The sequence below is a fragment of the Pongo pygmaeus genome, chromosome 13 (assembly GCF_028885625.2).
Source record: "Pongo pygmaeus isolate AG05252 chromosome 13, NHGRI_mPonPyg2-v2.0_pri, whole genome shotgun sequence".
NCBI lineage: Eukaryota > Metazoa > Chordata > Mammalia > Primates > Hominidae > Pongo > Pongo pygmaeus.
Window position 1 is genome coordinate 60445902 of NC_072386.2, and position 13870 is coordinate 60459771.

At 37.3% G+C, this 13870-nt stretch overlaps 1 protein-coding gene across 19 annotated transcripts in view; it reads right to left on the reverse strand.

Annotated features, from left to right (window-relative positions):
• The window catches only part of TRPM3 (transient receptor potential cation channel subfamily M member 3), a 904985-nt gene that overhangs the window by 297957 nt on the left and 593158 nt on the right, over nt 1-13870 (reverse strand). For all 19 annotated transcript variants that reach the window (XM_054501730.1, XM_054501720.1, XM_054501728.1 and 16 more), the window contains exon 4: nt 2842-3055. In XM_054501730.1, coding sequence (XP_054357705.1) covers nt 2842-3055 — 214 coding nt within the window. The remainder of the gene's footprint in view (nt 1-2841; nt 3056-13870) is intronic.

The following is a 13870-nucleotide window of genomic DNA, read 5'->3' on the forward strand; positions in this document are numbered from 1 at the left end:
ACAGTCTGTATATGAGTTAAATTCATTCAAAGACATGAGCTATTTAGTTTGAGATTTTGTTAACCTTTATGAGAACCTACTCGTAAAGACAATGTTGGATTATTCTGTGGAAAATTTATGTTAAAATATATAGACACACCTTTTAATCTTCATCATTCTAATTATTTTCCTCTTCTGTTAAAATGACCTCCCCCATCATAGTTAAGGGTGAGAAAATTCAGTTTACAAGATGTTAGGCAGCATAACTCTTACCTTTTTAAAAACCATTTAAAGAAGACGCAATTTCTAATTCTCTTAACCTCCCTCTCAAATGATCATTTTTATAGGAAGATGTATAAGATATATCCTCTAAGAAAAGATGTTTCTGCTTATCAAAATTCCACCCATTTCTCCAGAAAAATTTATACCTAGTGCCATTTCCTATATGAATGTTGAGTTGGATTTGATTTCTTCTCCATTTGAACATATTGCAGTTTGTCAATTTTGAATAGCTCAGTATGTCACTTAACATGTTCTGCAGTGATTCATAATTATATGTGAAGATGTCTCTTCTAACAGTAAAACTGTTTGAGAGGGAAGTTGGAGGATCAGTGCCTTATTCATCTTCCTACACCTCAGGGGCTAGCCTAGAGGAAGGGCTCAGACACTGTGCACTAAACTAACTAAACACATGAAACACGCCAGGCAATTTAATCATGGGAAAAGACATGTGTATTTAAGTAACTCAATACTGAAATATTCATAAAATGAAACAGAAAGAATCATTGTTTAAAAAGCAAATAACAAAACGGTGTAAATGGCCATTAATCATGTTGAGCTATTCAAGAGTGTTGGAAAGAATATCATTTTCACTTATTATCTTATCTATGAATCTTCTGAGTGAGAGAACTGGTAAAACAAACAAACAAACAAACAAACAAACAAAAAACAGACCAGAACCAAAAAACAACAAAACAAAACTCCCCAAAATAAGGCTGTGAATATTGATATTAAATTGTTTCCAATTGTTCCCAATACAAAACTCCTTTCAGGGCCAGCCCTGGACAAGAAGTTTAACTTTATGGTATGCTCATCTGTCTGCACAATTCTATCAATACCTCTTACCTAACTTTAACATTTTATCGTTAAGAACCTCACTTTGGGTATTGGATTGAACACTAAGCCTGGAGTGAGGCAGAGATGAACTCTTGGGTTTGTAGCATGTAGGCTATAAATTCTTCTTTTGATATTTAATGCATTTTATAAAAGAATAAAAACAATAAACAATATTCCAAGTTCTTAGAAATAGAGCATTGGTAAGACTTTCTTTTGAACCTGTAGAACCCTTTGAGTTGGTCTCTATGTGACAGGAATGCAATAGACAATAACCACAAGCCAATGAGGACTGCTTAGTTGAGAGGGAAACGTGGAGCCCAAAACCTGAACAGTCATTGAAAGAAAAATTGCTCTGTAGATATTTGATTACTCAGGATAAGGAGTAAAGAGCTAAGCAGGTCATTCTAAGATCATGTCAGTGTATGGGCTGAGTCAGAATTTCACATAACAACATTGAACATGAGCAGTCTGCAGACTTCATTGCTGAAATATCTTTACGTAGCTGTGTGCAGAATGTTCACAAATTCTAGGTATTTAAGAGAATTCTCAGTGTAGGTCTTAAACAGCATCCAAACTACAAATGTAAAATTAAACAACATTAAGATAACGTGTTATTTTTATTTTTTGAGACAGAGTTTTGCTCTTGTTGCCCAGGCTGGAGTGTGGTGGCATGATCTTGGCTCACTGCAACTTCCACCTCCTAGGTTCAAGCAATTCTCCTGGTTCAGCCTCCTGAGTAGCTGGGACTAAAGGTGTCCACCACCGCACCGGGCTAATTTTTGCATTCTTAGTAGAGACAGGGTTTCACCATGTTGGCCATGCTGGTCTCGAACTCCTGACCTCAGGTGATCCCCCTGCCTTGGCCTCCCAAAGAGCTGGGATTACAGGCATGAGCCACCACACCTGGCCCGAGATAACATGTTATTTAAAACTAACTGGTCCAGAGTTATGTTTAGAATATTCCATTAACTACGAATGTATCCACATGTACAGATTTGGGGCTTGTCATAAGTTTGCCTAACTTATTGCAACATTACCTCTGCATTTCCAATTGGAACTTCAAACTTCAGGCTGGGGAAGTATGCCAAAAACATTTACAGGCATCCATTCCATTATCTGGTGCACATTAAAAATGTTCTGTAAATAAGCACTTAACTAGAGGTGGGCCAGTAAGAACTGATTTGAGAATGCATCTATATCACAATATAGATGGCAGGAAGGAAAACTTCTTTGGAATTCAGAGTGAGATGTGTCTTCTGTTGGCACAGTGAGGAGTTAATAAAATATTTTAAACAATAAACACGTAATGCCCTAGACTTCGCCTTTATGTCCCAGATGGAAACGTCATTTTGCAAAAATTAAAGCTATTTGGTACCAAACTTGAAATTGTGTAAAGGACAGAGGTAGGGCTTCCAATTTAAAGCAGAAGTCATTCCTTAAAGAATTATTGGCAATTTGAGCTGTTTAAAAATATCCTGTGAAATTCCATTAGTCATGTTTATGAATTCTGTATAGTCAACTATTAAATATCCCAACCCGTTTCTTATGTTTCAGTAATTCTTCTTGGTTAAGAAATAACTTTACAGTTCTCATTTAGATAAAGGAGGGAGCGATAACCAGCAACTATGGACCCATGGGTAGGGATGAAGTGGCATGATATAGAGATAATTAACCTTAGCAGAAAATTACATCAGGCATGACATTCCCATGGCCTATGTTGACTTTCTCTGTTCCACTTGCAATTACCTGTGTTAACCCCTCCAGTGAATATCCACGCTCCAGTTGTCATAGCTGCTTTGATGAGCCCTTTCCCAAAGACTTGCTTGAGTTTTGGCTGGAGTTCAAAGTTCTGCAGGCCCCCATGGACAGAGATGAGAAGCTTGGGAAGCTCCAACTGCCATTCCTTGGTCATCAGGTGTAAGAGGAGATCAGGTTTTGTATCAAAAGATACTCGCACATACTGGAAGAAGAAACGACATCAATTAGGGAGACAAGGCAGGACTGGCTGAGGCTGGTTATCTTTACTGATTGCAATTATATGTGTAGTTATGTGACAAAAATGCCTCATATAAAATCAGATTTTTTGAAAAGGGGTGATCACTTGCTTTATCAAAAGAGCCTTCATTAGACAGAGTTCGTACTTTTAAAGGCTTTCTTGAAATTATAATTCATTTTGAAATTATTAGATTCTCTAAAATGCTGTGCAAGCATAACTTTTCCCAGACCGAGTTCTTCGCTCAAAGGAAATCATGTTTATATTTCACCACCCTTTGCATGTGTACAACAGTTCAAATGTTTCTAATATTTTTCATATCTCTTTATATTAACTAGATGCACATATTATTATTTCTGTGACCCTATTATTTTAAGAGGATATGAAAGATTCTACAATTGTACATAATGTAATGAGAATTTTAAAATAACGTAATAGTGAATTACATTTATTTATAGCTATAACAACTGCATACCAAATGTAGTGTTTCTGTATCTTTTAAAGAAGACAAGTAACAAAAGGCAGGACAACTATTCTTGAAGAATAGTTGAAAATTTGGGTGTATAGCAAATATCAAGGTGTTACCAGATGCAACTGGAAATAAAGTTATAATAAGTCTATATAAATGAAATACTATAAATACATGCAGTAATAAATATGTATATAACCATATATATAGATACTCATTTAAGTCTCAATGTAATTATGTAAAAACTTCAATTTCTAGCTGGAAACAACTGAAAAACTGGGCAAATATAGAAAGTCCTTTGAAATAGGTTTCTGAGCTGGCATGAAAAAAAGAATTATTGAGACTCCTAAACAAAGAAGCAGTTTAGAACCTCAGGAGATTAGGGAGTACCAAAGCAGGATTTGACCCTGAGTGTCTTTCCTAAACCCTGGAAGACCTAGAGCATCTGATTTAATGGTTGCATGCAGTGGGGAACTGAGTGATTTTATGGAAGAATTTAATATGGGATCCTACATAGAGCTGGTATACTTCAAAGGGCTCATCCTTAAGTATAAGAAAGAAAAAAATTAAATAAGTCTGATGTACAGAAGAAAATGGCAAGAAAACTTGCCTACCTCAACCTTGACTCTAGGTGGATGAGGAAAAAATTTCCCCTCTGATTATTTTTAAACACAGTCAGGCCCGCACCCAGGCCTTGTCTGTATTCACATTATCAGTGTGGTTTAAGAATTGCCGAGCAGTGTTTAATGTTAAATAGTTCTGGCTGGACGATGGTTCCAGATAACTGGTAGAAGTAAATGCAGATTCTCTGTGGAAGAATGTGTCATCAATCCATGCCTGAAATAATTCTCATGGGGAAATAAGTATTTCATAGTAAAATCATAAAATAAATTATACAGGAAATAAGGCAGCATGAATGAGAACCAACAGGAAAAACAGGCACCAAAATAAGATCCTCAAAGTCATTGAAATGATCAGATACAGGCTATAAAATAACTGTTAATATGTTAAAAAGCATAAATGAGATGATTGAGTATAAGAGTCAGGAGCAAGAAACTAAAAAATGACATATACATACATATATATATATCTGAAAAGAACCAAACAGAACTTCTAGTAATTAAAATGTAATAATTAAATGAAAATTAAAATGGATAAGTTAAATTAAATATTAGATATAATGATAATAGATCCAGAAGATAAATGAGATGCAGTCAGGAAAACAAAGGATTTGAAAATATGAAAGGAAAATAAAGGAGCTTGGAGGAGATAATCAGAATTATAGATAGAAGTAAAGGAGATGATGGGGAGGAGGCAATATTGGAAGAAATATTGGCTGAGTATTCCTCGGAATTATAGAAAGACACCAATTCTAAGATGCAGAAAGTTCAGTGAATTCTAAGCAGGATAAATGAAAAGAAACCTCACTTACATACACATCACACATAACACCGAAGGGAGGGGAAATTCCTCAGAAGTAGCTGGAAATAAAGACAGATCATGTACAAAGAATAGTCATTAGACTGAAGACCTACTCCTCAACAGCAACAATAGACACCTGAAGCCAAAACCTTCCACGTGTCAAAAGAAATTACCTGTCAGTCTAGAATTCTACATTCAGCAAAACTATCTTTTAAAAATGAGAGCAGATTATAGATATTTTCATACTGCCAAAACTGACAGAGTTTACTTCTAGGCACCTTCACTGAAGGAAGTTGTTTTAGTTGTTGTTTTTGTTTGTTTGTTTTGAGATAGTCTTGCACCGTTGCCTGGGCTGGAACACAATGGCATGATCTCGACTTACTGCAACCTCTGCCTCCTGGGTTCAAGCGATTCTCCTGCCTCAGCCTCCCAAGTAGCTGGGATTACAGATGCCCACCACCAGGCCCAGCTAATTTTTTTTTGTATTTTTATTAGAGACGGGGTTTCATCATCTTGGCTAGGCTGGTCTTGAACTCCCGATCTTGTGATCTGCCTGCCTTGGCCTCTCAAAGTGATGGGATTACAGGCATGAGCCACCACACCTGGCCTGAAGGAAGTTTTAAAATATATATAGGAAGCAGGACTTACGTGATCCAAAATGGATGATCTGGGTTGTAAGGTAGGAAGATAAACTAAGATATTAGTTAATATAAGGTAAATCTTAAAAAGTATTGGGTATATAATATAAAATAACACCTAATTTACAGTGCAAAGTGATAGAACTAAAGCACTGGACAATACAGCATATAAATGAATGGTAACAATTAGAATTATGGCATTCTAAAGCCTATGTTGTGTGGGAAAGAAGGGAAAATTATTAATTCTGGAATTTAAGTATGAATGTTGAAGTTGCATAACCACAAAATGAATATGCCTGCATGTAATCATACAAACATATGCTTTTCGATTTATAAATAAGATTATCCAGGAGATGACAATTTATTGCCATACTTTTGGGTCTGGAAAACCCCATTGTTTCAAAGCCTCAAAAATTGTTTCTCTATTCTTTCGTTAAAGTATATTTGAAATATATTCAGCTGAAACATGAGGCAAAAGCACGCAGAATATGAAAGCAGCTTAATAAAATAAACTACATCACCAAGAGATACCAAAGAGCTAAAGTTTCCCGAACATATATGCCAGAAATCCAAAGTGTTGGCATCCAATACCGTTGTTTCTATATTGATTTATCTGGCAAAAAATGATTCCAGAATACAGAGTAAATGTTGACAATTTTAGCTAAGTACATTATATCACTAGAATTTGACTAGAGTTTGCAATATGAAAAATGGCATCTTTTGTGCACCAACTCTCATGCAGAGGGCAAAAACTTTCAGATATCTATCAACAGAAATTTTCACCAATGTGTACTTTTGTGCCACACAAGGAGCATTCAGGCAGAAGAGGGGGTACTGGAGCATCAGACGCAAACAGAGGAATTTCTTAAGTAAAAGTTTCTGTTAAAAATCTTCATTGAGAGTCTCTTTATAAGAGAAATATTTATAATGAATGCTATAAGATAAAAGAACAAAGAAAAGAATAAATAAATAAATAAATAAAGGGGCAGAAGAATACTTTGGAGGTGTTGGGTAAGTTTATGGCCTTGATTGTGCTGATTTCCCAGGTATGTTCTTACCTCCAAACTCATCAAGCTGCATATACTAATTATGTTCAGCTTGTTGCATGCCAATCATACCTCAGTAAAGTGGTTTAAGATAAAGATGAAAGAATAACATTTTTTCTGTGCCTGTACACTGCTACTTGAGTAGTGTGGTTTAGCGACTTGAATAGTTAAAATTTGGGGGTTCTGCTGAATTGAATTTATTTCATTTTGACTAATTCCAGAACAGGTTATTTAGTAAAATAAAGTAGAACTGGGACTTGCAAGGCTTCCAAACTATGCAAACCAAGAATGCTTTAGTGTGAGACATATTAAGAAATTGCTTTTCAAGTTACTGTTCTCTTATTTATCAACTTTAACGTATCACTTTAAAGAACCCCAATTTAATGTGGACTTATGTTCTCCTAAGGTGAGATATAAATTACACGTTTCTTAAACACAGAAAAGCATCTAAAGTATAAAAATACTCCTAAAATTATTTGCCCCTTGCAAGACTACAGAGTAATTCCTAACATTTCTGAGTTGTTATGATTGTGGCTTTTGGAACCCCAAAATTCTCCATGTAGATCTGCACCTATACATTTCATCTAGCACCACTACACTCCAGCCTGGGCAACAAGAGGGAGACTCTGTCTCCAAAAAAAAAAGAAAAAAAAAATCCCGAAAAACAAGAACAACAAAATAACCAGAATACAAGAACCTTGTATATTTGTTGTGCACCAGGCACATACATGCTGTGAGATCCAGAGCCATAGTTAGTACCTGGGAATAGATATGCATACATTATTAACTCACATAGTGTGAAGGGAGATTACAATTCATACTAAATTAATACGGATATTGTGTAATAATTTCAGCAAGCTTAACTAGCTAAGTGACATATTATGGAGTTCAATTATTCATACTAATTGGTAATAAATAAATGCATTTTTAGGAATAAGCCTCCCTTGATAAATAATTTACTTTAGGACTTCTATAGTTATACATACAATATAACAGTAAGAAATGTAAAGGGTCTACTTATTGATCAGGTGGGCAGCTCACTGGAAAAGACCAATAGAACTACTGAATATGTTGAAATTCCTTTTGAAGTAGCCTAACCCATACAAAGCTGTGTTCATTATCACAGAATGTTTGTTACTCAGCTAGTAAGCAATCAAGAGAGTGAATGAATGAATGACCTAAGAGATCCCCTTGATCCCAGCTCCCCATCTTACAGATGAAGAAAAGGAGACAGTAGGTGAGGTCACGCTACTCGTGGGCTCTCTTCACATTTTTCTCTCTGCTCACAATTACTTTACTAAGAAAAAAAAATTCCGGCCAGGCGCAGTGACTCATGCCTGTAATCCTAGCACTTTGGGAGGCCAAGGCAGGTGGATTACCTGAGGTCAGGAGTTCAAGACCAGCCTGGCCAACATGGTGAAACCCCATCTCTACTAAAAATACAAAAAATTCGCTGGGTGCAGTGGCACGCACCTGTAATCCTAGCTACTTGGGAGGCTGAGGCAGAAGAATCACTTGAACCCGGGAGGTGGAGGTTGCGGTGAGCTGAGATCACGCCACTGCGCCACTGCGCCACTGCACCTCCAGCCTGGGTGACAAGAGCGAGACTCTATCTCCAAAAAAAAAAAAAAAAAAAGAGAGAAAAAAAATCCCGAAAAACAAGAACAACAAAATAACCGGAATACAAGAACCTTGTGTATTTACTGTGTACCAGGCACATGCATGCTGCGTGTTCTACTTTTACCTTCTCACATACTCCTCCCAACAACAGGGATATTGGTTTCCCCCACATTTTACCGACGGGAACAGAAAGAATCCATCATGTTCTCAAGTTCACTATGCTAGTATGGGAGTGCTCACAGCCCAGGTCTGACTCCAGGGCCCTTTCTCTTTACCTCAAAGGTGTAAATGGCTCTGTCTCTCTGTACTTCTCCTTTTCCTTTACCTATGACCAATCAGTCTCCAAATTCTAATGGTCCACTTATCAAAACAGTGCTCTCAACCAGTTCCTTTTCTGTATTTCTTCAGTTGCCATTTTAAGAATGTATTCTTACTAGGATGTCCATTTGAATTACAGCAACAGCCTCCTACTGACTTCTCTATGAGACATCAACAGGCAGATTTCTTTCTCCAATCCCTTTTGGACCGCATTATTTCTCAATTAAAATTCTTCCATCAGATGGAAACTCCCCATTCTTGCCCTCAGCATCCCCTATAACTTGACATAATCTTGCCAATTCTGAGGCTTTCCTCACTTCTCCCTGCATTTGGCCAGTGCTGCTCCCCTCCAAGTCCTAGATAATGCAATCTCTCCCCTTTCATCTACAGAAAGCATTCTCATCTTTCAAAGGCCTTTGTTTCATCCAACATGACTTTTCCTGAGAATGCAAGTTCAGGCTGATGCAATATAACTCTTAATCAAACCCAGTGTGATATATATTTTTTTCCGGTTGTTTTTCCCATGTGTCAATTTTATCTCCCTGTGTTGCAAGAGCTTTGAGGGGAGGGACTGTGTTTGACCTGACCATGTCTTTTTTTCTTTAGTAAGCCTTTCAGCACTGGCTATGAAGTAGTCACTGTCTTGGAAAGAAAACAGAGTTTAGAGATATCTTGGCAATCATGGGACTCTTCAAAAGAATCTGTTCCATTCTTTTGCTTTTCAAATGAGTATACAGAGACCCAGGGAAGGTGAGTGACTGGAATATCAGCGCTAGTTATTCAACAATCCTTTAATTCATTATTGAAGCTACTGTTAACACTGGCGGCTCTAGAGGGGGCTGTGCTTCTCTAATTTTAATGTGCACAGAACTTACCTGGGGACCTTGTCAAAAATATAGGCTCTGATTCAATACATCTGGGGTAGGGCTTGGGCCTCTGCATTTCTAACCAGCTCCCCAGGTACCACATGAGCAGCAAGAATGATAACTTTTCCCCAGACCAAATATCCCAAATGATGTGTTTTGTGTTTTTTATTTGGTCAAAGAAAGAGCTCTCAGTATTTTACATGGAAATCCAAAGGAAGATTTAGGAAGTACTGGAAGAATTAGTAAGGCCACAATAAATAAGAAAATGCAGCAATTGACAAGCTACTCAAAGTATCCTCAATTAACTAACCTCTTTTGACCAGTACTAATTCTTACACAAAGGAACATTTGGTTAACTGTAGAACACACCTAATTATCTAGAATCATGCAAGTAGCACAAACAACGGGTGGCTCTGGCCCTTGGATGTTGCCCGTTATTTGTGACTTATTGTGTCCTTCTCTTGAAGAATAAAAGGCAAGATATAAATAAAGCATATAAGTGAATTAATTTGCTACTTTTTTCATTTTCGGTTGTCACCATTTAGCAACACAGGTACATGGTTTTGTAGATAAGAGGATAATTAAAACCAAGGGATAAAACACTTTGAGATTATCTGAGGATTTTCATTTTCAAATGATATTCCTCTGCTCATAAAGATCAGTTCCTTTTGTAAGCTCTCCAGGTGCTTCAACACAGCAGTTCACTCATGTGCCGAGTCAGCAGCTCCACGCTCATAAATGGACGTGCCCAGAGCAATTAATCAATTCCTATTAAGTAGTCAATATGATTTGAAATTAGGAGCTATTTTGGTTGTCAAGATCAGCAATTTTGACTGTCACTTGTGAGTCTATTAATTGCAAAGGGCTCACCTTACAAATAACAAGAAGTCTTCCTAATGAGCATGCTCAGTTTTGTCCCCTGAGCATTACTCTGATGTGGTGCTCCCATTTAGAGATTTTTCAGACATAAGTAGCATGACACTTGAGTGTCAGATAGTGGCATTGCAAGTCCTTTGGCAATTTGAGCATCCTCTGTTGTTAAACAGGGGTGATCCTGACGACCTCACAGGACACTGTGTGGATTAAATTGTGGCACATACAAGGTATGGCGGAAAAACCAATAAATGCAAATTGAATGAAAGTCACTTTCACTTTATATATGACTTCTGGGTATAACAGGTCCAAGTAACTTGTCTTTAGCTCTTTAGTATGCCTTTCAAAATAACTTTTTGTTTTTCACCTCGGAGTTATCTGGGGAGTGACTGGTGCAGATGTTTATCTTTCTAAAAGCACCTGTTTGGGCTACCCAATCCTTTCTTTATCCATGGCCTTTAGTTCCCCAATTTATCATTTCGAGAGATAAACTGGGCTCAAATAAGTTACTCATGGCTGGAATTATGTATCTCTTCTCTTTCTGTCATTAGCATCACTGCCTGGCAGCAGGAAGGCCCTGTGATGTGCTAATGACAATCAGAATAACATCTCAAGAATGTTCTGTATGAACTAGAGGCTAGTTCTAGTTGAAATTGTACTTTTTGATCTATTCTTAGTTACCTTGGAGGCCAGTACATCAGCATGATTTTCATGAGAAAATGTATTTTGAGTTCCAAACAACAAATTTAGACATGACATTCTGTGAGACTATAAATAGAAAACTAGAGATTTTCTTTCATTCAAATGGCAGAGGGCTTCAGTAACTAAAACTCTCAAGTTTTTGCTCTGCCTGGTGCTAAAGGTCTTTTTGCTTAGCAGGTGACTTATTGCATTTTTTACTAAAGCCACTCTGACTGCTTCATGATTAGAAATGTTACTAATTGCCTATCAAAGCAGAACTCAACTTTATCATGGCTTCGCTCTGCACTGATTTGGTGTCACAAACAAGACAGTCCTTTCCCCTTCATCAAACCCACAGTAGGCAAAGGCTGGTTGGTGGGTGGGGCAGCAGCCACACTGCATAGAACAGACGGGCTGTTTCATTAAGAAAAAATAATAACAATCTTCCTTTGGCATTCTCAATTTGAGTTTTGGCAGAGCAATCTGCCTTTGAAAATTCATCAGTCACCTCTTTAGGGCTAAATTTTAACCCAAGTAAATTTGCCCAGCTGTTTCAATGAAAATGTAAAGGAACTGCAGAACAATGAATCTGGCTACTCTCTTGGAAATATTAAATGACAGGTGCACCTCCTACTGTAAGGCCATCTTTAATTCTTGGAAGTGATCACCTGGTTTTTGTTACGTAGTGTTCTGAAAAATGGAACTATCATTGCTAAATCTATTCTAACAATATTTTTAATGCCTTTCTTCCAAGCCTCTAGTGGAAAATCTGCCCCATTTTCCTTTCTGTTTGAGAAATGTAACAAGCACCATTTCATTTCCTAACTCTTTGTAGGTACCTTTAAAATGGGCACTTGTAATTAAAGCTGTGGCTGAACAGAATGTGTCGCTTGAGACTGCTAAGGCAATTTTGCTAATAACAGCTTTCCAAGTCCATGGGGCCTTGTGCTTTGCAGCAAGAGTTTAATGCTTATGATGGTTTAATAGATAAAAAATATCCTTAGAAAATATTTAGAATCACATTAACTGTCATCAAATCCCTAGTTTGATGACCCACTAAACTCTGGAATTGGAGGTGTTATTGTAATTTATTCCATATTGTTTTTGCAATGTCTCAATGTGAGATACCAGGTGCTTACAGGGGATGGATGCTGACAAGCCACAACTCAAGGTTTAGAAATAATATAAAACTCCAGTAAGCATATGAACTAGTCATGGGAGGTAGTGTACGACTTTTCTGCCAGAATTATTTAGCATAACGTTTTCCAGATGCAAAGTAGGATGGTTTCTTGGATGAGAATTGGTTCTTCCTTCTCTATAGATCTATGATTAGGATCAGAAATATAACTGAAAAATTCTAGTTTTATTCTCAGTTTCAGAAAAACCTTCCAAAGGTACTGCCAGTTCACTGGTCTTCAGATTACAAGGTAGAAACTGAAAATCAATGGAACAATTACAAAACCTCTCAAAACCTTACCGTGTATGTAATGCTGCTTGGTTAGCCACAGCCTATTGATTAGCTATTTTGTTTTGCGAAGGGGGACTCATTTAATTTCCTACTTGGTGTGTGCCAATCAGTGATGATTCCCAGATAAAATTTGCATATTGCAAAGATAGACAATTTTTAAAATCTCAAATTCAATCCTAAAGGATATTAAGAGCATAAGCTTGTAGATGTCATGCTGCCGACAGCCTCCCCCTGACTGTTATCTCCCCCTTAAATCCCCACATTCCCTTTCACCTCACACCCACAACGCCCAGAGAATAAGGCTTTCATCCTCTGGCAGGCTCTATAGTTACAGCTTTAAGTGTGAAAATGAGGGCTAGAAATAATTATCTAAATCATACGAAGATTATAATAAGGGGCTCAACCTAATTTAATAGGGAGCGTAAATAGCAAGGGAAAACCTAAAGAGAATTATGTGGGTGACTTGAGAGGTTTAAATACAAGTCCTTAATTAGGTTACACTTATTTACCTGGCCCACAAGTCAGCTCAGCATTAATTGGAAGAGACGATTAGTAAGAAAATAAGATTCTGTCTGTAATCAAGTCCAACACTGCTTCCTTTCCTAAATAATGTAAGGCATGAGCCCCAGATGTAGAAGAGTCTTTGAGAAATGATACTATGTTGCCTGATGGGTCCATCTTCTTGTGGCTCTGTAAAGGGTCCTAGAAAGTTACCTGGATTCCATTTCAGTAAAATAATGCCTAAACCAGAGCTTTTGCCTCTTATTATCTTCTCCCTTTGGCTCTATGTTTTGACCTTTATGGGGCATCTGAGTGAACTGCAGGGTCTTCTGGTTGTTCGGGAATAGCTTTCTGGGGCTTGCAATTTGGTAGGATGTGGCTTGGTACTTAACAGGAAGTCAGAATCCTTCAGTTCTGTCAGCTTTGAACGTCTTCTTCCTGTGTCACAATTTTTCTCTGTCAAGTGCTGGTTCCACTGTGATTTTATGGGGGCTTGTCAAGCCTGGGAATGGAGGACTGAACACTACAAAGTACTCGAAAAGGCACAGAAAATGGTTCTGTGAACTTAGGATGTAAGTTTATGAAGACCCCTTCCTGCTCACAGCTTTTCAGTTTCATCAACCTCATTAAACAATAGTGACTTTATAATTCTAAATTGATGTTTCCTTATCAATAGCTAGAAACATAATAATTAGCTTCCTTTCAATTACCCACATATATATTTCCCAACAAAACATCTAATATAGCCTGTGCTAGGTGTATACAACAGAGAAGAAACAGAACTGACAGGAGTCCTGAGGAGGCTGGGTTCAAGAACTATGTTGTTAAATAACTGTGTAACTTTGGAAAAATAATTTAACTTCTCTAGGCTCAGATTAGT